At 39.5% G+C, this 25,243-nt stretch overlaps 1 protein-coding gene across 3 annotated transcripts in view; it reads left to right on the top strand.

The window, feature by feature from the left end:
* FGD3 (FYVE, RhoGEF and PH domain containing 3) overlaps positions 1 to 25,243 on the top strand; it is a 110,032-nt gene that overhangs the window by 43,937 nt on the left and 40,852 nt on the right. The window contains exons 1-6 of one of the 3 annotated variants that reach the window (XM_088662232.1): positions 4,826 to 4,956; positions 9,636 to 9,806; positions 12,964 to 13,135; positions 14,186 to 14,783; positions 24,222 to 24,311; positions 25,014 to 25,150. In XM_088662232.1, coding sequence (XP_088518358.1) covers positions 14,235 to 14,783; positions 24,222 to 24,311; positions 25,014 to 25,150 — 776 coding nt within the window. In that variant the 5' untranslated portion in view covers positions 4,826 to 4,956; positions 9,636 to 9,806; positions 12,964 to 13,135; positions 14,186 to 14,234. Of the gene's footprint in view, positions 1 to 4,825; positions 4,957 to 9,635; positions 9,807 to 12,554; positions 12,797 to 12,963; positions 13,136 to 14,185; positions 14,784 to 24,221; positions 24,312 to 25,013; positions 25,151 to 25,243 lie in introns of those variants that run through there. The other 2 variants (XM_035106318.3, XM_088662233.1) reach the window with 2 other exon arrangements.

Here is a 25,243-nt window from a genome sequence, read left to right as displayed (position 1 = left end):
GACATGAGACATTTCCCACCCTACCTGCAGATTTCAGAGATTGATCCTGGGATACATCCAGAAGAAATGGTGTACCACCGAGAGACTGCCCTTCCCCAAGTCTCTGGAGTATTGCTAATTGAGTATAACTTCGTGGCTCTGGTTTTACCTCATTATATTGAAATACATAGAGCTTTTATTATTGCTTTCTTTTAGCCTGATCGTGTTCCCCACATTTGTAAAAGCACAATAATAATAATAATTTATTATTTATACCCCGCCCATCTGGCTGGGTTTCCCCAGCCACTCTGGGCGGCTTACAACAGAAAAATGAAATAAAATAATCTATTAAACATTAAAAGCCTCCCTAAACAGGGCTGCCTTCAGATGTCTTCTAAAAATTTGGTAGCTGTTTTTCTCTTTGACATCTGATGGGAGGGCGTTCCACAGGGCGGGCGCCACCACCGAGAAGGCCCTCTGCCTGGTTCCCTGTAACTTGGCTTCTCGCAACGAGGGAACCGCCAGAAGGCCCTCGGTACTGGACCTCAGTGTCCGGGCAGAATGATGGGGGTGGAGACGCTCCTTCAGGTATACTGGACCGAGGCCATTTAGGGCTTTAAAGGTCAGCACCAACACTTTGAACTGTGCTTGGAAACATACTGGGAGCCAATGTAGATCTTTCAGGACCGGTGTTCTGTGGTCTTGGCGGCCGCTCCCAGTCACCAGTCTAGCTGCCGCTAGTGCAAATTAGGTAGTTTGGCATTAAAGAACAAACAGAATGAAATTCTCCACCATCTTTCTACTTCATGAATCTCATAAATCTGTTATTCTTTAAAGTGCCAATAAAAAAATTCCTTCAGTAGCACCTTAAAGACCAACTAAGTTTTTATTTTGGTATGAGCTTTCGTGTGCATGCACACTTCTTCAGATACAGTGAAATGGAAGTTTCCAGGCACTTATGTAGAGAAGGGGTGGGGAGGGGTGGGGATGGGGAGGGGGGATCACTTTTAAAGTGCCAAAACGTCTACTTCTGCTTCATTGACTATGCAAAAGCCTTTGACTGTGTCGACCACAGCAAACTATGGCAAGTTCTTAAAGAAATGGGAGTGCCTGATCACCTCATCTGTCTCCTGAGAAATCTCTATGTGGGACAAGAAGCTACAGTTAGAACTGGATATGGAACAACTGATTGGTTCAAAATTGGGAAAGGAGTACGACAAGGTTGTATATTGTCTCCCTGCTTATTTAACTTATATGCAGAATTCATCATGCGAAAGGCTGGACTAGATGAATCCCAAGCCGGAATTAAGATTGCTGGAAGAAATATCAACAACCTCAGATATGCAGATGAGACAACCTTGATGGCAGAAAGCGAGGAGGAATTAAAGAACCTTTTAATGAGGGTGAAAGAGGAGAGTGCAAAATATGGTCTGAAGCTCAACATAAAAAAAACCAAGATCATGGCCACTGGTCCCATCACCTCCTGGCAAATAGAAGGGGAAGAAATGGAGGCAGTGAGAGATTTTACGTTCAAATATCCTTTATTAGGCATATCAAACCACACATTATCACATAAAATTTATATACAGATTATATAAAATACAGACTCAGTTGAGCAAGGCTTATCCCAGTCAGTTCCTTAACTCCAGGAAGAGTATAGATATATATAAATACTACACCAAACACTGCCACACCACCTACCAATTAAGGAGCACTAACTCTCTTTGTAATGGCCCAGCCTTTCTGCATGGACAGCACTCAAAAATTCAGCTACGGATGTAGTAATTTGATCATCCCTGTCCGATAGTAGGACCTGAACGGTTGGTAGTTTGGAAATCAGCCAATTGAGTTGCAAGGCCTCTAATAGTTGTCTTCTGGCATGAGTTCCAAATTCACAGGAAAAGAAAATATGCTCCAAAGTATCAGGTTCCTGTTTACTACATTTGCAGAGACGCTCTGATTCTGGGAGACCCAAATATCTTCCTCTCACCATCATCGAGGGGAACAGATTTTACTTTCTTGGGCTCCTTGATCACTGCAGATGGTGACAGCAGTCACGAAATTAAAAGACGCCTGCTTCTTGGGAGAAAAGCAATGACAAACCTAGACAGCATCTTAAAAAGCAGAGACATCACCTTGCCGACAAAGGTCCGTATAGTTAAAGCTACCGTGTTTCTCATATTATAAGACACGTCTTATATTTATTTTTTCCTCAAAAAAACACACTGTGGCTTATTTTCAAGGGATGTCTTATTTTTTCCTCCTCCTCCTGCCGCGGCCGGCATTGCTGCTGCGCCTATCACTATGTCTTATTTTCGGGGTATGGCTTATATTCCTTGAATGCTTAAAAATCCTGCTATGGCTTATTTTATGGGTATGTCTTAAAATATGAGAATCAGGGTATGGTTTTCCCAGTAGTGATGTATGGAAGTGAGAGCTGGACCATAAAGAAGGCTGATCGCCGAAGAATTGATGCTTTTGAATTATGGTGCTGGAGGAGACTCTTGAGAGTCCCATGGACTGCAAGAAGATCAAACCTATCCATTCTTAAGGAAATCAGCCCTGAGTGCTCACTGGAAGGACAGATCGTGAAGCTGAGGCTCCAATACTTTGGCCACCTCATGAGAAGAGAAGAATCCTTGGAAAAGACCCTGATGTTGGGAAAGATGGAGGGCACTAGGAGAAGGGGACGACAGAGGACAAGATGGTTGGACAGTGTTCTCGAAGCTACAAACATGAGTTTGACCAAACTGCGGGAGGCAGTGGAAGACAGGAGTGCCTGGCATGCTCTGGTCCATGGGGTCACGAAGAGGTGGACACGACTAAACGACTAAACAACAACAAAGTGCCAAAAGGCTCCTAAATAAATTTGTAATCAGATTGTCATCTATTATAAACTAACAGAACTTTAAAAACTTTAGATAAATGGTGGATTTGTTTTTCATTTGATCTCTTTTGAGTATTACTGTTTTTTGTTTTCATGTTTTCTTTTCTGGGTGCACAAAGAGAAGCTGTTTGCCCCAGCTGTGTTATCTTCAGGTCTTCTTTTGTCATCACCCAGTTTACTCAGTGAATATGAAATGTATCTGCTTTTTCTTTTTTAGTAATTTCTTTGTATTCATGGAATATTACCATGCTAGTGGTTTTCGTTTCAAGATGCATAATTAGTCTTTAGAGACAAAGTCAGATAGTTTCTGCCAAATGATGTATGTTTTTCCTCTATATTCCAATCCAGCTCCTTCCCTTTAGTAAACCCTTAGTCACAGCTGCCTTCCAAATACTGTATGGTGATGAATGTACAGTGTTGATATTAGAGGTACCTTGGATGCCTTTGTCAAATGATTGTGTTTGATAGTTACATTGTACTTTGGCTTGATAGTTCTGGAGCTTTGATGCACCTTCATGCAAAAATCAACTGTCTAATTAACTGCAGACCTCATTTAATTTGAGCTGTTTTTGTGCTCTGGACAACATACTTAAAGTCACAACAATGGATTTCTGCAGTCAGAAGTGTGGTATGTAAACTCAGTATGGAAGGCCAGAGCAGCTGCTAGATTTCTCAATGGCACAGATGATTATAAAGAGAAGAGATTTAGGCCTGAAGAACAAAAGACATTCATACTATGAGCAGATTATTCCTCCACATTAAAATGAAGACTGGGATCAGATTGCTTAGCTAGTAATAACATACAGAGAAACAATGTATTTTCAGGTTATAAAATTATATGTTTATAATCACCACACTGGTCTGAGTAGGGGGAAGGCTTCAGGGGTGCAATTCTTATCTGGGTTTAGTTTCTGTTGGAAGAAGGGCACCAGTCACAGTTATCAGACATTTTTCTTTGCCATTCCAAAATATACCCACAAAATCTCATCAGTTACAATCCCTTGCAAAGTTATATTTTTAATAAATGTAAGCATACTGGCATTCTACTGCCTTTCCTTTGGTGCCAATCTTTCAGGTAAGCAAAGAAGGAAGTGTGATTGTGATCTTGGTATACATTGACCCACAGTGTCATTTGGCACGGGTCCCATTGCCACAACTGCCCCCATCTGTTTTCAGTGGACACACTGCAGGGCAAATCAGAATCAATCAGCAATGAGTTTTTATTCCTGCAATGAAACCAGATTCTTAAGAAGTGCTCTTTAGCAAAAAAATAGGCAAAAGATCTAGATTGTGTGTGGACTATGTTGAGGGGGGGTTGTACACTCCGTTTCCATGTGTGTACAACCTTGCTCCCTGACCTGGGTAGTTTTAATTGTTTCTTTTCATATACACACGTAAATTGCATCAAGATGTGTGATGGGTTTTATTACTTGAAATACACAGTGCTTGTTTCTGTTGTCTTGTTTCATGGGAACATTTTATTGATACATTCTAGTAAGTTCTTTCACTTAATCTTTGTGAGTCTGGGCATGCTTACTTGTATACTTTCCTTTTATACGTCTCAACTTTTTATCTATAAGGATAATTTTGCTCTGTCAATAGCTGAGATTAAAACATTGGTGCTTTTATGAAAGGCATGCCAAAAGACTTCTTGCTTGGTCTAGTTATCCTATTTCACTAAGCAACAGTGGTGCTTCTCTCAAGCCTCCCATTTTCTCTGTCCAGCTGATCTCGAAAGTTGAAGGTTTCCTTACAAAAATATTAGTTTCCTACTTTATTGTATTGTATAAGCCATGTTTTGCTTTAAAACAAATGGTTTTTAAACAGCATTTGCTTCTCCTTAACATGAAATAGCATCCTTTTATTTATTAAGCAAAGTTTTTCAGGGATACAAAGTGGGTTGATTTTTATCAGTCTTTGCTATGACAACTGCAGTTCATGTGTTTTTACAAAAGCTCAGTTCCTGTTAAATGCAAAGGTAGTGCATAGAGCAAAGCAGAAGTAAAAAAACGAGATTCACTTTGGCAGCGGGTGAAGTGAAAGTTCACAGAGGAGCATGCGTTTTATATCTGGAAACAACTGAAGCGCATGTAAGTATTGCTTGCTGGCTTGCTTTTACCATTAAAGGTGCAACTACAGACTGTACTGGAATGCTTTTATTGACTACCCCTCCCTCCACCCCACAATCTTCTTGATATCTGGGTGCTCACAGTGTACTTAGTAAGTGCTGCAAGCACTTGAAAATACCCTGACCTTCTCCCATATTGACCTGCCCATCTGTGGGGGAGGAGAGACCTGGTGGTTTCGCAGCTTGCTAAGACTCTCTTTGTGACAACCCAAGCCCTTCTGTCTTGAGATATGGCTTTCACCTCCTCTTATGGGTTTTAGGCAGTAGCTGAGGACATATCTTTTTGTCCAGGCATTTAGTTGCTTTTCCTTTAATGTCTGTTCTTATTTATGTGTCATTTCCTGGCTACGAAGAGTATTTTAATATATGCGCTGCTTCAGTGATTATGGAGTCTGCCATGATGTTGCTTTGCAATGAAGGGCAGACAAACACCTATTTGAAGTAAATCAATAATAGCACAATCCTATACATGCCTACTCAGCAGGAAACCTCTTTGACTTCAATGGGACTTTCTCCCAGGTGTGTGTAGGATTGCAGTTGAAGACTATCAAGCAGTGGTTGCTCTATGCAACAAAATTTTTGTTAGAAAATTTACTGTGAACAACTCTTGGCAGTTATCTTTTTCTGCTTCTGCTAATTCCTTCAGTGGAATATGTAATGTGGACAAGTACTTGCAACAACTATATTTAAATATACTTTTATTGTACACATTTTTTAAACCCTGAAGCTGCAGTCATTGTTAGAGTAAAATGTAACTATGCAATCTGCCCTATCAACATATGCTGAAATTTGAATATGTTACTGGGAATGGTGTAGGAGCAGCTATATGATAGCACAATGGTGGATGATGCATATTTAGGAAACCCATGTTTCCTCACAGAGATATCGGTCTCAGAGGGTTTTTAACAGTCAGTCCCTCTTCCCAGGGAACTTTGCGAATGGAAGTTCTGTGAATGGAATAGGAGTTTCCTCAGAATGTGCAGAACACATTAACAAACTACATTTCCCAGGAATTTTTGGAAGAAGCCATGACTGTTTAAAGTTGTTTGATAGTGTTTTCAATGTATAGTGCAGATGGGGCCTTAGATGATGAACTAAGTGGTCAACTTCTATTGCTTTATTAATTGACTGTTTATAGTTATCTTGTTTGAACTGGAATTGTTAAAAGATAAAGGTTTTAATTTAAAAACCTAAACAGTCCTAAAGAGTTACTTCATTTGGAAAGAAAATATTAATTCTTGAGATGATTTGGTTCCCATTGACAGATTCACTCTTGCTTCTTGTTTTCAGATGTGTGGTCTAAGTGTGAGTGTCAGCTGAATTAGAGAAGCAACGTCCCAAATAGGATATGTAAGGCGACATTTTAGTAGCTCAGGCCAGGCTATATAGTGTTTGTGAGTAGTTTCTTGCTATTGTGCGACATAGTTACATGTCTTGGATAAGGCCAGTTTGTCTTAACTGTGGCTGTTGGTTCCCGTGGCTAGATAGCATATGATATGAACTAGATAATATTGTTGAGTGGGCTGATTAGATGGGATAGTACCTTACCAGCACAGGTGGCACCAAGCATTTCATTTCATTTCTCTCCTGCCTCTTTCTTCAAGAAACTCAAGATAGCATACATAGTTCTCCTGCTCCCCATTTTATCATTACAACAGCCCTATGAGGCAGCTTAGGCTGAGAGGCAGTGAATAGGGTTGCCAGACTCAATAGTGGACAGGACCTCTATGCCTTTAATTGCCCTGCTCTCTTTTGAGTCTGGAAACCTTAAAGAGAAACCAGCAGACCCTTTGTTTAATTTCCAAGCAAAGGGTCTGCTGGTTTCTCTTAAAGGTTTCCAGACTCAAAAGAGAGCAGGGCAATTAAAGGCACAGAAGTCCTGTCCACTATTGAGTCTGGCAACCCTAGCAGTGAGTGACTGGCCCAAGGTCACCCAGTGAGCTTCATGGCCAAGTGGGGATATGAACCCTGGTCTCCCAGGTCCACTGCACCACGCTGGCTCTCAGAGGGATCTCATACAAGGTAAAAAGAATGACAGCCCTCAGTTTTTACTGGAGGCAGCCATGTTTTCCCTAATACAGCTTCTTCTGAGAGCAACAGAATGTCATCAGGTGCCCTCACTCCCAGGGGAATTTGCTCAATTCCTTTCAAAGCACACAGCAGCAAGGAGCCCAGCACACTAACACACAAGGCTGTGAGTGACTGGGTGACTTCTGGAGCTTTGTAAAAGCAGTGAGGAATGGACAAAGGCAGTGCTGCAGCCCTCATACCACCTTGTAATGGTATCCACAGGACTAAAGTGGACTCATGATCCAGTCCATTTCCCTCAGGGTTCTTCCACCATCTGTCTGCCACTTTCAGGGTTCTGCTATACTTGTCCCATAGGCAGCCCAGAAGAGAAGGGGCAGTAATTTTGTTATTGCTGTGCCCCTGCTATTTGTCTCATGCACTTTAGATTGCGACCTATGGACAGGATTGGGAATTTTTATTTCTGTACTGCGCCTATATTTCTAGTGCAGTTATAAATTATTATTAATATAAATATAATGTCACCATAAGGTGGTTTTTTTTGGGGGGGGAGTGGAAGAGTGTACTGTGTAGCTTGCTTCTATTGCATGATGTTGGGTTTTTCTTTTTCTTAAAGCATTGCTTGTTTCTTGTTTTCACTTATGACGTAGGTGGTGACTTTTGATAAGGAAGTGGCTTTTTAATAATCAACTAGGAGTTCACTGAACCATGTTCTTTGCATTCTCTGAGAAAGATTGTTAGCTGATATAGATTGATGAGGTCCATTTAAAACAACTGAGCTGTTAGCTTGCACCATCCCAGAAAACGCTGCTTTTATCAGTTTGTGATACATGGATGCATTTCCAAAGCAAGTATTAGAAATAAATAATGCTTTTAAAAGTAGGAGGATGAAATAATGTTTTTACCACTATTTCACAAACACCCTGTAATGATTCAGTCTTGAGAATAAGCAGTCCAGGGATGGTTGCTCAAACCCTTCCACTCAGCCTGCAGCTCTGCTGAGTGATCACATAAACCCAGTTCCAAGGCCCCTCTCCCCCCCACACTTTCATCTGGAAAGTGCTGTGTGTTGTGGCTGCACTCATGAAGCCAGGAGTGGACACACAACTCCTTTGGTCTCCTCTCTTCCTCACCTCCTAGCTGCATTTCAACCTGGATATGCAAGTGTGATTCTTTTTAGTCTTTGACTAGCAAGTGTATAACCTTTGAGAATGACAGAGAGACAGAGGCAGAGAGATAAATGATGCCAAGTAATGTAAGGTTACCAATTCCCCCCCCCCAAAAAAAAAGAATCCAGGAACACTTTTCAACTTCCTACTAAATAGATGGATTTTGTCAGGGGACTGATTTGTAAATCCGGGGACTGTCCCCGGGAAACGGGGACGCCTGGTAACCTTAAAGTAATGACCACTATGATATCGAAGTTATGAATTCACATGACGCATTGCAGTTACTTTTTTGTGAATGGGAACTTTGGCAAGTTGTGGTTTCAGAGTTCACAGAAGGGGGTGTGTGAACATCTATGTTTGTTTGCTTGCGTGTCATTACATTGCTTGCATGAACCAGGGTATTAGTTTCATGGATACTTTAGTCGCGATTCCTACATTGCAGGGGGTTGGACTATATCCCCCTTGGTGTGCCTTCCAACTCTACGATTCTGGTTTTTTTGTGGTCATTGGTTGGCACTTATCACTAGTATTGACTCTTTGAGATCAGCAGACAGACCACATAGAGCTGTAGTGTTATTTTCAACTTGGTCCTTTTAAGGGAGCATATGGGTTTGTTTTCAGTTTTCTCAAAATTGAAGTAAAAATATGGATAACATTACTTTTTGAGTTGCTCATGAACATTAACCATACTGGGTTGAGGAAGAGGGCAGGTCCTCAGAACTTCTGAAATGCAACACTGATGGCACATATATTCATAATGGTGTTTTTCTTTTCCTTCTAGTACTTTAAATGAGCAAACACACCAGCTCAGTTGGTTAAACGACCAATCAGTTCCTGATAATACCTAACTGGTAGCTATTACTAATGCCTGCTAGCGTGTTATATAATATTTTGAATTTTTCAGCACATGTACATCAGAGGTGGGGGTTGACATGGTCCCTGTCACCACACAATTTTTTCCCCCAATTATATGAGTATCCCCACAGCCATTCAAGTTTAGATTATTTTAATAAATTTAGAGCAAGGTTGAGGAATCTGTGGCCCTCCAAACATTGCCGGACTACAGCTCCCATCATTCCTGACAATTGGTCATGCTGACTAGGACTGATGGGAGTTGGAAGCCAACACCATGCCTTCAGGGTCATAGTTTCCACAGCCCTGGTCTGGATTATTTGTTTATTTCTAAAATGTATACACCACTTGATTGCAGAAGAACCTCAATGCAGATTATGTAATACTCTTCTTGAAAAATTGTTCATGAAAGCTGCTATCTTTCTGTTATCAGCCATCCTTTGCATGATGACAGTAGGGATGGATAAATTTAAACTGATGACTTTGGCGTACAGTAGATGTGTCAATCATTAGATCACTTCACGTGACAGAGTCTTTTGCTTACTCATTCGCAAAAGGAGGGAGTAAATACGAATTCATTTCTTTATTCCAGGTTGCCCTCATTCTTCTTTTCAAATCAAATGTCACATTGACTCAAGGACAGTGCTGGAAACATGTAGTGAGTTGCAGCGTGTGGATCCCATTCAGTGCACTCTTCAACCTGGAAGAAAGCCCAAAACCAAATGCCATTTGGCCAAAAAACATCCTCTGCCAAAACCCCAAGGTTTGTAATTTATTGGTGTTATTAAAAAAATGTGTTGAAAAATACATGCTTACCCCATTAGGCCTTCTGAGAGGCTGTATGAGCTAGAGGGCTTCCATGTATGGATTGCGATAACTGTTTCAAGTGTATCTGATGAAGTGTGCATGCACACGAAAGCTCATACCAAAATAAAAACTTAGTTGGTCTTTAAGGTGCTACTGAAGGAATTTTTTTTATTATTTTGCTTCGACTCAGACCAACACGGCTACCTACCTGTAACGATAACTAGGTGGGTTATTGTTTTTGTTTGTTACTGTGTTAGTATATTTGTGGTTTTTTATTTTAAACCTCCCTGCGATCCTTGGATGAAGGGCAATATAGAAATTTATTAATTATAGTAATAATAGTGAGGGCTGGACTTCACAAGGCTATTCAGAAAGTAGCATAAGTGGTGTAAGTTTTGATCTGAAGCACATTGCAGTGGCACGGAGGTTTATTACTTCAACTGGGTTGATATCAATGGAACAGAAAGGTACGGTTTGGGTTCCACTTTTTGTGTTGATTTTTATTGCAGTGCACCATTTGCCCACTATTCACCTCGAAGGCATGTTCTGAATAATAATAATAATAATAATAATAATAATAATAATAATAATATATTCATACCCCGCCCATCTGGCTGGGCTTCCCCTATCACTCTGGGCGGCTTCCAACAAACATTAAAATACATCAAATATCACAGATTAAAAACTTCCCTAAAACTAGTATGATAGACTAATTTGCTGCCATTCTGTTCCATTAAAATCTTCAGGGATTGAGACATTTGCACATGGCAGGTGGGCCAGGACAATCTTGAAGAATGGCTGCTTCTGAACTAAAAAAAGTATAGCATGCTAAATTTAATTGAAATAACGTGTTAGCAATTGAAATCCAGTCTAAGGGTAATAAATATATATTTAAAAGGTTCATTCCAAAGAGATTTCTCCAGGATCTGTTGTATGAAAAATGTGTGACTGCATACACAGTATACCTTTAAAGCATATTCAAAACACATTTTCCCCTTCAAAGAATTCTGAGCACTGTAGTTTGTTAAGGGTTTGCTAAAAAATTGCAAGGCAGTGAGGGATAAACTGCAGTGCCTAGAATTGTTTGAGGGAAGGAATGTGCTTTGAAGGTATAGTGTGTATGCAGTCTAAATTTCACAATCTGCAAGATCTATTAAATTGTTTTCTATGCCAGTATATATAGAAAAAGATGGGTTGGATCATTAATAATCAAATTATATCCTTTAACAGGATACAGCCTGGAAGCCCTTCCATCCACTCACAACCACACATTTCTTGCACCATCTCCAGGTCTGGCATGTTCTTTCTTAGAATACAGGTTGAATGAATGATGTGTCGCTGCTGAAAAAAAATATTGGAACTTTACCTCTTGCCTATCATGTGACCACCTTCTGCCCAGTGGTTGCCATTTTTGGACCTTACCTGGGATCATGCTTATTTGGGACTAATAACCAGCTCCCTCTGAACCTGGAAACCAGACCCCTTGATGGATTCTAACTGTAATGCCCCCAAATGATGTCTTGTAAGCTGATGTTCTTTAATGAACTCCTTTAAGTTCGAAAGCACGTCAAAATGCAAGTAGATAAATAGGAACCGCTACAGCGGGAAGGTAAACGGCGTTTCCATGTGCTGCTCTGGTTTGCCAGAAGCGGCTTTGTCATGCTGGCCACATGACCTGGAAGCTGTATGCCGGCCAAGAATGCGAGATGAGCGCGCAACCCCAGAGTCGGTCACGACTGGACCTAATGGTCAGGGGTCCCTCCCTTTAAGGCAGAAATCAGCGTTCCAACATATATTTTAATGGGTTACCTGACAAATCGCAATGCAAAATGTTCCTCGTGGACATCAATTTTTATATCTTTACTTTGCTTTGTCCATTGCAGGTGATATATTCATACCTTAGCACTTACAGTGCCAGTAAGTGTTAAAACGTAATAGTTTTCCAAACCTTTTCTTTCTCTTTTCATTTTAGCCACTTTTGTCCCATCCTCCCCCCCCCCCGCCCACCGCACCCTCCACCTGCTTCAAGTTAAGAGGAAGTTGACAACATTTTATGTTTTACTTTGATGTTTCCCACTGGGTTAAATATTTTTTAAAAAATTCCTGTCTGTTTTGCATATGTTTCTTTGTAACGTGTCATATATGTTGATGATATTATACAAAAACACAGTGCATATTTATTTTAATGTTGAACCCAACACGCTTTAGAGAGAGTCTCAAAATTTTAAACTTTACCCTTTTCCCCATTAAGCAGTCTGAACCTGAGCATATTTTGCCAGCAACTGTTGAAGGATGCGAACAACTGGAGTTAATTGCCCTTTTTTTACAGTATCTAGTTTAAAGGCCAGTTAAGTTAAGTTGCTTTCGGCTGTATGGAACAGTGAGATGACATGAACCCTGTTGCTATGGGTAACCACTTGCATGCTTGAAAAACTACTATTTACTTGTGAACAATATGAGGACCTCGCATGGCTTGCTGCATTTTCCAAAAGACTGCTGCAGTAGGACTAATGCTCTTTCCCGCCCCCACCAAAAGAGTAGAGTGCAGTACTTGGTAAGGGCTTTCTTACAGTAGCATGTTTAGTGCAGCAGCAAAAGAGGAAGGAAATTTCTGCGGTTTATACCTTAAAGAGGTGGGGGCAGGAAAAAAGAAAGGAATACGGTCAATTCTTGATTTGCTTTCTGAATTTCCAGGAGAATAAGCATGAGAGAAGATCTTTAAAAATCGCTATTAAAGCTAATCAGTTTTGTTCAGTGCTTTAATCCAAAAGAACTCAAAGTTCTGGGTCACTACTACCGAAAATGCTCATCTCAAGACTGGGGGTTGTGGTAGAGCTTTTGCAAAATGCAGTGTCTATGTGTGCTATGCATCCTGTTTAGCAACAAGGAAGTGGTTACGTTCTGTCAGTCTTTGAAAGATCTACCAAAATGCAAAAGAGAAGCCCAGTGAGTCTTGGCTTGAAACAAATTGCTCTTATATATAAAGACAGCCTGGCGCTACATTGATGTTACTGTAATAAAGCAATGGCCTTTTCAGCTTTGTAGAGGTGGAGCAATCGGCTTGGTCGCTGAAAGACAGAACATTCCTTTTTCTCTCTCTTGTTTGTTTTCAGTACCTCCAAAACCTGTTCATCTCCAGCCTGCCGGGCATGAGAAGATTCCTCCAGCACCATCTAGGCCTTTGCCAGCAGATCCCAAGTCAACAAGAAGCCCAGTGCCTGAAGAAGAAACAACACAGACCTCACCAGACATTAACAGACTCATTGAAAAATTCGAAAGTATTAGGTAAGTACTTTTGGTTACTTTTGCTGTCCACCTCTCTTCCTTAAATAACTCATGGAGGGGAAAATACGTTGTAACAATGCAGAATGAAAGTATAACAACTCAAAAATGTGAAATACATAAAATGGTGTGTCTATTTTAATACAGCAATTAAGCCAAGTCCATCTAAAACCTAATGGAGAGTTTTGAAATGTGCCTGATAATTGATGATGGTTTACAAGTTTTTTATGCACCAGTAAAAATGATGTTGGGCTGCCAGCCCAGATTCCAATAGGATAAATACATAACCATACACTAAGAGACACGATTCAGTCCTGGCATAGGTGTGCTTGGACAACAAGTGATTTATTTAGGTTGGACAGATTTTCTCTAGACATGATTGATTTTAAAACTGGTTAACTTATCAGAGAACCAAGAACTGATATGACTGTTTCTTGGTGTTAAAAATGTTGAGTAAGTATGCTATAAATTACTTTTATAATTTCATTCCCTTGGGATGTTGCAGTCTGTTATGAAGATAAATATATCTGGCTAGTCTTTTAGCAAACCATAAATGATTTATTCATTATTTAGGAGTGACTTTGCTGAAGGCCATGACTTCCTCAATATGGTTCTCTTAAATTTCTAATGGGACGAATTTGTGGGTTTCAATTCCTTTAAAAACTGAAATTTGTTATGGTTTAATATAATATAAATATTTATGGCAACCACTTGTTATATTTTAAAGATATTTTAAAGACATTTCTGTACCCGGTTGTAGTTTTAAATAAATGAAAAGAAGAAGCTTACAGAGACAGCCCAAAGCATTTGAGGGCATGAAGCAGAAAGTTCAGCTGACATACCTCGTAGTGGTAAGCAAGCTTGACAATTAGCTGGCTTTTTAATGACAGACCCAGAATTTGCCACTTGAGGCAGGCCACCTCACTCAATCTGAAATTAGACATAGCCTCTGGTCTGAAAGGCACTAGAGGTTAAACCAAGGACACTAGCTTCAAAGTGGATTTGTATGTGATGCCAACGACCCAGTGTCTTTGTCTTTGTCTTCATTTGCAGGAGGCCCATCCATGCTGTTCAAAGAAACCAGTTCAACTTAGCTTTTAAAATGGAACCTGAGACAGACTCTTCCAAACAGTGTTGCCCAAGCATCTGTGATGCAGTAGGTTCTACTGCATCTTCTACCAATGAAAATAAAGAGCTGGATGAGAACGAACCTGGCATGTTATGTAGCACTGAACTGTCTAACGCAGACATAATGAAAATTAAAGAACTAAATATAGATGACACCACAAGCGCTGAAGATTGTGCTGATGTGCAGGTCAGGAAAGACCCCACGGAAGAGCCTGGGCCTAAGGACTCATCCGTGGAGCTGAACAGTAATGGTAAAATTCCCAATAGGGACAGTGGGATTGACAGCCCTTCTTGTAGTGTGGCGGGAGAGACTTTCCTGAATGAAGACGGTGCGGAGCAGAAAAAGGTCACTGTGACAGGAAACCCAGCGGAGGTGGAGACGGACAAAAAGGCTGCCAGGTTTTCCGCTGGAGAGCAGAAAAGAGACTCTGCTCAGGATGAAGACAGTGACATAGACGAGGGAAGCAGTGAGGAGCAAGAGACAGTGGAGGTGCCAAAACTGGAATGTGTGGACATTAACAAGGTAAATATTATCTTTTGTATTGGTTTGATAACAGGATGCAGTGCGCAAGTTCACTTTCAGAATGATCTTCAAAATTTGCTGAGCATGTGAAGCTGCATGATTTTGAGTCAGATAGTCTGTGACACTTCTTCCCCAGTAACTGAGTACTGTTTGGCAGTGACTCTCTAAGGCCTTCAGTCAGACGCCTGTCACTTGTATGCAAAGCGTTGTTCCGTTGCTGAGGAGTGAGCTCCCTTGTCTTTCCTATTATTTTCTTTTCTTCAGTCCTAGTCTATCGTGGCTATGTAGTCAGTTTGAGTTTCAGACCCAGCCTTCTTTCTTTCTGAGGTCTCCAACTTCCCCTTGGTTTGTTATTGTTTTCTGGGAAGTATTGATGTTGGCCTTTTATTTTTTTTATTTAATTATTTTTATTAGTTTTAAATTATAGTCCAATAATAGCCTCATGATAACAATACCAACTTATAATACAATTATTAATGCCAATCGTTCAAATACTGAACTATATAATTTAGATAAAGTGTTCCCCCCTGTGTGATAAGTTTGATGACTTTATTTATTTCTACGTTCCAAAATCTTATTGATTTCAGTTTCATTCCAGTCAAAAAATAATCCCTTATAGAACAACTGCAATATTAATAACTTATATTCGTGTTGATCCATTAAATGATTTATAAAACTACAAGTGAAGAACTCAAGCTATATCCTTGTTCTTCCTTTGTGTGGCAGTTATTCTGTCCATGCTGTTTCTTCCTTTCCTTGTAAGATGTTATGTCTTTCTTTCCCCCAGTTGTTGCTGTTATCCATCATGCCTTGGTCAGAGCTGATATCCCATTGTTGTTCCAAAAGTTTCTCCATCGCTCCGTCCTGTGCTTCATTGTTTTGCAACTTTAATAACAGTTGCAAAAGTCACTCGGTCCCAGCAAATAACCTGTTGTCACCATTTCCCCCCTCAGCCTGGGAAGAAGAGCATTCTGTAGAACTGCAGATGACTCAGTAAAGAACCTTATCAGTTCCTTTGGCAGTTCACAGACTCCTTTCATCCTGTCTTCTAACTGAAGATACCTGAGCAATTATACTTCCAAATTAAATTAAATTCCAAGTCCTCTTAGTGTTATTCAGTTCACTTCATAAATAGTAAAGGATGGGGAAGAGTCAACTCTAAATTTCCATCATAAACCTTTTTGCAAAATAGAGCTTCCCTCCCTTTTTCCTTTTTTTACACACACAGTTCCGTTTGATGTTATATTCCATATTTATAATCCAATTAATTCCACCCTCGCTTGTACAAATATAATTTGAACTAACATTCAGAGGAGGGTTGCCGAATCATAAATGTAGAGAAGAAAACTTTAAAGAAAGAAACCGTACGCTCCCCACTGTCTTTAGCTCCATGTCTCTTGAACTTATCTCAAGTTCAGACCTTAAAATCTTGTAGCTGATTTCTTCCACAGTTTGTGATCTCATCTCTTCTAGCACGCACCTGTACTTAATGTACTTAATGTACTTAATGGCGGCTTTGGAGGGTTTTCGACAGGCAAAGTGCTTTTACACTCCGCTTCTCCCTTTCCCCCACATTCCATGCTGGAGTGAGAGCCAGGTCCCAAGACAAACTGTGTGTGAAGCCTGTCAGGCATAATTACCCTCAATCATCCTTGTTTTTCCTTCTCCAACGATTTCTCACTGTCATGGGGGCTGCCTCCAATAAGGCAGAGTGGAACCGGAAGCCTGTTGTTGGCCTTTTAAATCTGCCTGTTAGACTGAAATGTGATTGCTGTTCTCATTTTGAAATCTGCAGCATACAGGCCAGCAGCTTCATGGTTGATATTCAAAACTTCCAGACATGCAAAGGGCAGAGGGAGGGGCAGACAAAGCAAGCTGATACCACAATTTCTTTTCACTCTCCATTAAGCACCTGTTTATTACTGCTCTTTTTTGGAGAACGGGGGTATGTGTCTCTATTCAGAGGTTCCCTTTCGCTTTTAGCTCCTGTCTGTGTCACTGATATGATTAAGAAGTAAAGATTTTCACATAGACAAGTTTTTACATGCACATACATCGGAAATATTATTATAGAAGATACTCCTTATAGACTGATTAATGGAGCTGCTAGCAGTGCCAGAAACCACGAGTGGGGAAAGTGTTGTCACACTCATTTCCTGCTTCCCATATGCATCTGATTGGCCACTGTGAGAGCAGGATGCTGGACTGGATCACCCTTATCCTGATTCTGCAGGGCTTTTCTTCTGATGACCTGCTCCCAGAGTTTAGTAACCATGCTGTAAGAGCTGTTCAACAGTGGAACGGTAACCCTCGGGACGTAGTGGACTCTTCTTCCCTGGAGGTTTTTAAGCAGAGCTTGGATGCCTATCTGTCATGTATGCTTTAGTTGTGAATCCTGCAATGCAGGGGGGTTGGACTGGATGCCCATTGGGTTCTCTTCCAAAGCTAAAATTCTATGGAATACTCGTATCACCATATTGATAAGTCAATGATTGCTCACCTGCCCCAAAACCTTATAATAATGTTTTCAATCAGCAGTAATAAATATTGTGGCTTCTTTTTGCCCTGAAGCTTATCATGTACATCTGCAACAAGGTCCATAGGGATGACTGTATTAATAGTCTTTAGTCCCAACAACAAAGATACTACACTGCTCTTGATTATTTTTCAAGAGGATGTAATTCAAAATCCAGGTTGACTCCAAACTAGCATTAAGCCGGGGGGCCGCCATGGAAATGTCTTTATTTATTTAACTCATTTATATACAGCTTTCTATCAATAGATCTTGAAGGATTTGGATTTACAGAGGAGATCTAGGGGGAGATGTCATGAGTTAGAAAATGAGAGGATGAAATGAATCATTAAGATTGAAGTGTGGGTACTTGCACAGCTTCTACCGGTAGTGACGGGGGCAATTTAAAAGATGTACCGTATATTCCATATTTAGGCAGAACTTCTGAAGCAGTTTACAGTTTTGTTAGCAAGCATAGCATTAATAGAATCATAAGTAACATTATGAGTTCAAATAGCCATAAAGACATAGTTTGCTACCTTTCCACATCAGAGATATAGTAAGTACTGCAATTGACTCACTTGGGCTTAGGCTCTGAAATAGTTTGCTTCTTTATTCATATGTCTGAGACTAATCAGTGTATTAATATGAGTCAAGTCAGAAGAAAGGGCAAGAAACATTGATTTTGGTGTCATTGCAACCATTAATGGTAGAGTAATGGCCAACATTGAGGCAAAACCTGGAAGTATATTCTAAAGAATGTAGTCTCTCAGTGTGTGTGCTTTGCTCTAGAATATAGCATGATGAACGAACACAGTCTCCAATACAATAAAATATGTCATGGCAAAAAATTAATTTATAGATATGGAGCTAGTAATATCTATATAGTGGGAGTCCAGATTTAATTACAACCATAGCTGATGGATCTTTTAAGTACACATCAATTCTTAGGATCAGTTTTCCAGCTATTTTATTTAACTATGCATACCTAGATGCCCATACATATGAGATGCATTATATACGGTAATCAATCCATTTTATTAATAATCATCTTAATTGAATAATACATTTTATTAATATACATATTAATATAATGCATTATTTTAACAAATAATGTTATCTGTGGGGTGTTTTGACCTTTCCCTTGAATAAAAACAGGAAATAAATAACTTTATAACTGCAACATGAAGCTTAGAATATTTTTAACCTGAACCTTTAAATTGGCAATATATATGGAATGACTTTTAAATTAGTTTGACCAAATGTTTTGAATGGCTTTCATTTAGTTGGAAGTTAAATTTCCCCATGTTCAATTATAGCAAGATCTCATATATGTTTGACCATTTTCCTCCACCATTGTATGATACTGGGCTACGTTTTGCTTGTATATTATGCAGATGTGATGTGTTGTTATTTTTTTTAATATCCATGGCATCCCTGTTCAAATGCCTTCTTCTATAGACCTGAAGATGCAAAGTACAGTGAGGCTTTCTCTGAGGCAGGGATTCACAACTCATACAATTTGATTTTTTTTTCTTTTTAAATTTGCTAACCTTTCTCCTTCTTTGCAACCCATATCGTTCCATCCCTCCCACCCCGTTCACCTTCTTTCTCAGCATTCTGTAGAGCATGCTCCACAAGGAGGTCTAGAAATAGATAAGGGAGGGAAGACCATGGGCCTCAGGTATGCAGGACTGATATACTCTTCAGTTCCTGCTGTTGTAGGGTAAATGCTAGGAGTATTACTGTTTGGAGAACTAGAATTGTAATGTTAAAGGCAGATTTTGTTCAAACTAAAAATGGGAAATTAAATTATTTACTTTGTTACATTTCCCCAATTTCCTTTCTTCTTTCATGGAATCCAAGGTAGCCCACCTAGATACTGGCTAGAAGCAGACCTGCTTAGCTCCGATAGGGTGACAGCTTCATTTGCCTTCAGGCAATACTCTGGGGCCCAGTACATTCCAACGGCACGTGAATTGCCTGTGTTCTTCTGCAGTGGTATGGCATGTTCTGAAATTAGCTAAACGAGGAAAGTGAATCCTGTGTTAACCAATTTCTGTTTCCCTGTTTTGTTTTTTAAAAGTGCACTTGGATTTTGGGCAATTCTACCCAATTTTTTTTTTGGGGGGGGGGACGTGGGTTAAACCACAGAGCCTAGGGCTTGCCGATCAGATGGTCGGCAGTTCGAATCCCCGCGATGGGGTGAGCTCCCGTTGCTCAGTCCCTGCTCCTGCCAACCTAGCAGTTCGGAAGCACATCAAAGTGCAAGTAGATAAATAGGTACCGCTCCGGTGGGAAGGTAAACGGCATTTTTGTGTGCTGCTCTGGTTCGCCAGAAGCGGCTTTGTCATGCTGGCCACATGACCCAGAAGCTGTACGCTGGCTCCCTTGGCCAATAACGCCAGATGAGCTCTGCAACCCCAGAGTCGATCACGACTGGACCTAATGGTCAGGGGTCCCTTTACCTTTACCTTTACATGCAGGTATTATCATGACCATCATGTTGTGTACGCTAATAATTCAGTACACCTTATCCATGCAAGCCACATAGTCCTCCTGGGCATGGACTCCACCCTCTACTCATGTCCACAGAACTGAAGTGTGGAACTGCTGAATGTGCATATGCTCTATTTCCCAATTCATGGTGAAAGGATTAATATTGATAGGCATAACATTGCATTGCATTCATTGCACAGGAGCTACTTTCTGCACTAAAGCTCTGGACAGGAAGTGTGGTAAGTTCCTGATCAAATGTGTCTGATAGCCTGTCTTGCTCTGGGGACTCCAGAATGTTGTTGACATCACTTAACCAAAAATGACACAGTTGAAGTAATTAATATAACTAGCTATGGGGAATAAAGGAGGACCAGCAATGTCACAAGAAGAGTCTTAAGTGGAGCACTTGAGAGGGTACTTCCACTCCCACCCCAATTTCAATTTTCTTTACTCTTTTTAAAACCAGGATAAGGATTCTTGATCACATTTACATGTGCTGTTTTCTGGGCACTTCCTGGTGTGATGTAGGCATTCATAATGTAGAGAGATACATTGTTGTAAGTTTGATGAGATCTCTTCAAAAGACTGAGCTACTCTTTATAATTATGAGTAGAAACCTCTTGAAAACACTAATTCAGGTTTTCATTTGCTCTGTTGCACCTCTTCATCTCCTAAATTAGTGTCTTTTTGTAGTGTGCACAACAATTATTTTTCAATAGCATTTTTCAGTTCTTTTTATATTGCACTCTGTTCAAAACAAACCTTTCTCTATAGTCATTGCAACAATAGCTGACTACTGTGATGGTAATTGGTAGGAGCTTCCTTATGTGAAGGCAGGTCATTGATTTGTCTAATCCAGCAGTCTTCAGTCTATTAGACTCAAATCCTCCTTTAATCCAAACATGTGTTTGGAAGCCTGCTCCTTAATCCCCCCCCCCCGATATTTGTATGCAGTAGTGCTGATGTTGCAACCCATCCTTCGTGGAGGATAAGGCTCTTAATGGCTACTAGCCATAATAGCTATGTTCTGCTTCCACTATCAGAGGCAGCTTGTCTCTGAATACCAGTTGCTGCTGCTGCTGCTGGGGCTGTTGTTCTCAGGTCCTGTTTCTGAGCTTTCCAGAGATATTTGATTGGTCACTGGGAGTATAGGATGTTGGACTAGGTGAGGGGAGAGAGACTTTCTGTTCTTCATCAGGCAATGGCGTTCCCACCTGCCTTGCCCCACCCTCCAGCCCTGGAAGCCTTTCCCAGACCATGACTTTGAGAACAGCAGCAGCAGCAGCAGCAGCAGCAGCTGGGAAGAGCGGAGCTCAGGGGTATTTAAAAAAATAGTTTTATAAGTTATGTGTCCTTGCTTCTCAATTTGATCTTTTTACATGGTTTTGTATGTTTTGTGGTATGTTATGCATTGTGATTTGCTGTTATTTTTATTTATTATAGATTGGTAATTCTTTATTGTTGTTGATAAATATAAACTGTTTCATTATTATTTGCTGAAGTTTAATTTAGATTCTGATGAATTGTTAAATGTTGCTTTGTTTGATATAAGTTGTTTATTTTAAAGTTATTGTGACTTTTTATATTGGATCAGATTCCTACTATTAATGTTTTATTATGTTTTTTTATATGTGTTGGAAGCCGCCCAGAGTGGCTGGGGCAACCCAGTCAGATGGGTGGAGTATAATTATAGTTATAATTATAATTTGCCCTGGAGAGACCCACATGGGTTCTTCTTATGCTCTTGTCAAGTCATGACTCACCAGTTGAAAACCAGTGGTCTAACCTGATGCCAGTTATGTTGACTGTTGGCCAAGGTCTCTGAAGATAGGTATTTCCTAGCCTATTACCTGAGATTCTTCATTGTGAATCATTGAACTTGGGACCTTGGGCATGAAAAACCATTTGAGCACATCATCCAGATTATTTCACAAAATGATAGGTTCTCCATTCTTTTGCCATGATCTCTGCTCTTTTTCACTCAGCTTAGTTTGAGTGTTGATGCTGGGGTAGAGATACCATTCCATGTCACTTTAGCATGTCTTTACCCATAAGTCTCCTGTGTTCTATTTCTGCGTAAATCTGTGATTTTTTTTTAATCACAACTTTAAAAGAATACATATTTTAAATTGTATTTTCTCTCAAAATACACATGTTAAGTTTTTTTTAATCTGAAAGAACTGTTGCAGATGGTCATCTGTCCTGTATGATATAGTTGAGATTCCTGCAATGCAGAGGATTAGATTGGATGACCCTACAATTCTAGGAAATGTGAAAACTGGTGGATTACTGAGTTCTTATCTACACATTAGTCAAGAGGTAATGATAAGGTCAATTCATAATGGAATACAGAAAAACAGATACTTGAGAAATTCAGTGTTGAAATATCACTGGATCACATTAAATTGTTTTTCCTTAAGTTACTCACTGTTTCTATGAGTGGAAAGATGAAATAAATTATTGATATTTTCTTTTTTAAAAAATCCAAATAAATAGCCATTTCACGGCATTATTCTTAAATTACTCTAATTTTGGCCGACTAATACTTTGCTGTGCATTCTATTTAGACCCCTCCCCCCAAAAAACCATAGTGAGAAAATGGGCAATAATTAACAATTAATGGCCACATTTGTGTGTAAAATACAGAAATGAAAATACTGATTAACCTTGTTAAAGATAGTATTCCTGAAAGTACGAAATGCCTCATTCCACACCATTCTTTTATGGAGTCTTATTTTATGCTATAAGGCATCTATGTCATTGAGCATTTATTACAACCTGAACACACATGACTGAATAATTGTGTGTCTTCTCTGTCTTTTGCCCAATGGAAACAGACAAGAAGGAGCTTATTAGTTTTGATAATGTCTCTCTGACTGACGTTGCTGGCGTTGTATATGGGATATCTCAGCCTGGATACTTCTAAAAGAAGAAATGACATGAAAGCGATTAATTTTAGCGATTTTGCAAGAGTGTACCCATGTTCAAGCACAACTGCCATACTATATTTTATTTGGTTAACTAGACTGGTAATAAAAAAGTGGAAAGAAGAGATATGGAAATATTCTATACAGTATTAGTGCTAAGTGGTAGGAATGAGAGAGGCCCAAGCATATCTTGTATAGAGATGAATAAGCTAATCAAGTGAAGGCTTTCTTTTCATTGAAGTCTATTGTTTTTGGAGATGGAAGACAGTTGCCATGTTATCATATTTTATTAGCTACCAGCATGTAAAGAGTGGGATTGTCTCAGTTCACTTACTCGGTCTTCACTTCCTTTGCCCTCTTCTCTTCCTGCTGGTGAGCAGCATTGTATCCTGAGGAGGAAGCAGAATAGAGTAATAGTTGTGAATGTGTCTCCATAAACCCTGAAATCCAGAGATGAAGTTCTGGGCTGAGAACTTAGGCTGCTTCATCTCCTTGCTCTGATCAAGTGTAATGCTTGGCTGTTACCATCAGCCCTGGTAACAAATAAACTTGGTGTGTGATGCAGTGCTTAGGAGGTGCAGGGAGCCTTAAATTGAAATGTTTTTGGGTCTTGCTCCAAAGCCATCTGTTAAGAGTTTTGTCATCAGATTTGCTCAGGCCAGAAGTCAATAAGGAAGTTTTGAAAAAACCCACATTGCATTGCAAAGGTTACGGTAGGTATTTTTATCTAGTTTTCTGAAACCAGTAATTCGGAGCCAAATTTAAAAAAAAGTTGAGAGTGGTTTTGCCCTCTTTTTTTTTGCCCTAATGCATGGACTATAGCTTTTTTTTCCTAGGGAGAAGGGATTTCAGGGCTAGAGAGACATAACAACAACAACAACAACAACAACCCATAAACACCTTTTAACTTTTTTGTTCCTCATAAAAGCATTTGATTAGCTATTGACTATGCAAGATCACAAATCAATAAGAGAATCTGTCATACTTTGCACCTAAACGTGTTTGCTTTCCCTTTTTCATTTCTTGGGGTGTTTTTGTGGTTTTTTTAAGAAGCAGCAGCAGCAATGTTTTAAGGTCATAAGTTGAATTTGGACATTTTCTGTGGAGGTGATTACCACTAGTGAACCACAGGATAGGCATACTATCCCTTTTTTTGCTCCACATCGTACTAAATTTTACTAAAGGATGCCTTGTGAGAGGGTTCCATAGTTCACATTTGATGACAATGAGTGAAATATGTAAATTAGATGGTTGTAACTATACTGTAAGAGGTTGCTCTGTACTAAATAGATTTTAGAGAAACGGTGAAATGTACACCATCCATAAAGAGATTTGTGAACTATGCAAATGCGTACTTCATCAGCTCAGTAAAATGGAATACTTCTTTTTACGGTAGTGTGCTCTTCATCAGTTGCAAGAACATAATATGAAAATGATTACTTCCTCAGCATTTGTAATCTTGACTGAAAATTCACATTGCCTTTTTCATGTTGTCTGCAGTGTTCAGAGCCACAGAAGCTGTTTAACATTGCAAGTGAACTTCTTCATACGGAAGAAGCTTATGTTAAAAGGCTTCATCTTCTGGATCAGGTAAGTCTACTTCTATGGGAAATCAGCCTTGCTAAAAACTTGTAAGAAAACTTCATTTTTCTCTACTAGATCAGTTCATTTTGAACAAGTTTGTCTGTATAGCTGATGGTAGTTATTTTGGACAATTAACTTCCTCATAAGTCATATATATCTGTAATAGCTGAGTCAGATGTCTGTTGTCTTTTAACCAATTGTGCAATGTCTAGTGCGGAAGTAGAAACATATATAATTGAACCACATTGTAAAGAAACCTTTCCATTTAGCCTCTTTCTTTCTTTCTTTCTTTCTTTCTTTCTTTCTTTCTTTCTTTCTTTCTTTCTTTCTTTCTTTCTTTCTTTCTTTCACTAGATTTTCTGTTTAGCCAAATGTTAATTAAGAATGATACTTGAAAATATTTGTAAAGCACCTTTTGATTTATATGTTGAGTTGCTCTTTTACATCCATTGTTTTTCTTTAGTTGGCTTTCACTCTAAATGGCTAACATAACAAATGCCTCTGAAATAAGCAGGTGGCAGATTTATTGGAAATATATATGGATGTGTTTAGTTGATGAGTCCTTCTAACAAGCTAGACATGTCTATTGAATACATCTTGAGGAGAAATTCAAAAATCCATATCCGTTATCTGTCAACATCCAGCTGCTTAAATTAGTATAAATAATATACTTTTGGTTCTGATGTTGTGTGTGTGTTTTTGGTGCAGGTTTTTTGCACTAAATTGTTTGAGGCGGGGATTCCACCTGATGTGGTAACAGGAATCTTTTCAAATATTTCTTCCATCTATCGCTTCCACGAACAGTTTCTTCTGCCTGAGCTCAAAACAAGGATTACAGATGAGTGGTGGGTAAATGAAGGACTACAAACAAATGTTTCTATGTTAAGAATTTCCTAGAAACTGAAAACGTCCACTTCTGTAACGTGCTAGCACAACAA

The sequence above is a fragment of the Zootoca vivipara genome, chromosome 2 (genome assembly GCF_965207765.1).
Source record: "Zootoca vivipara chromosome 2, rZooViv2.hap1.1, whole genome shotgun sequence".
Classification (NCBI taxonomy): Eukaryota; Metazoa; Chordata; class Lepidosauria; order Squamata; family Lacertidae; genus Zootoca; species Zootoca vivipara.
Note: the sequence above shows the minus strand (reverse complement) of the source record. Positions and strands in the feature narration are given on the sequence as shown.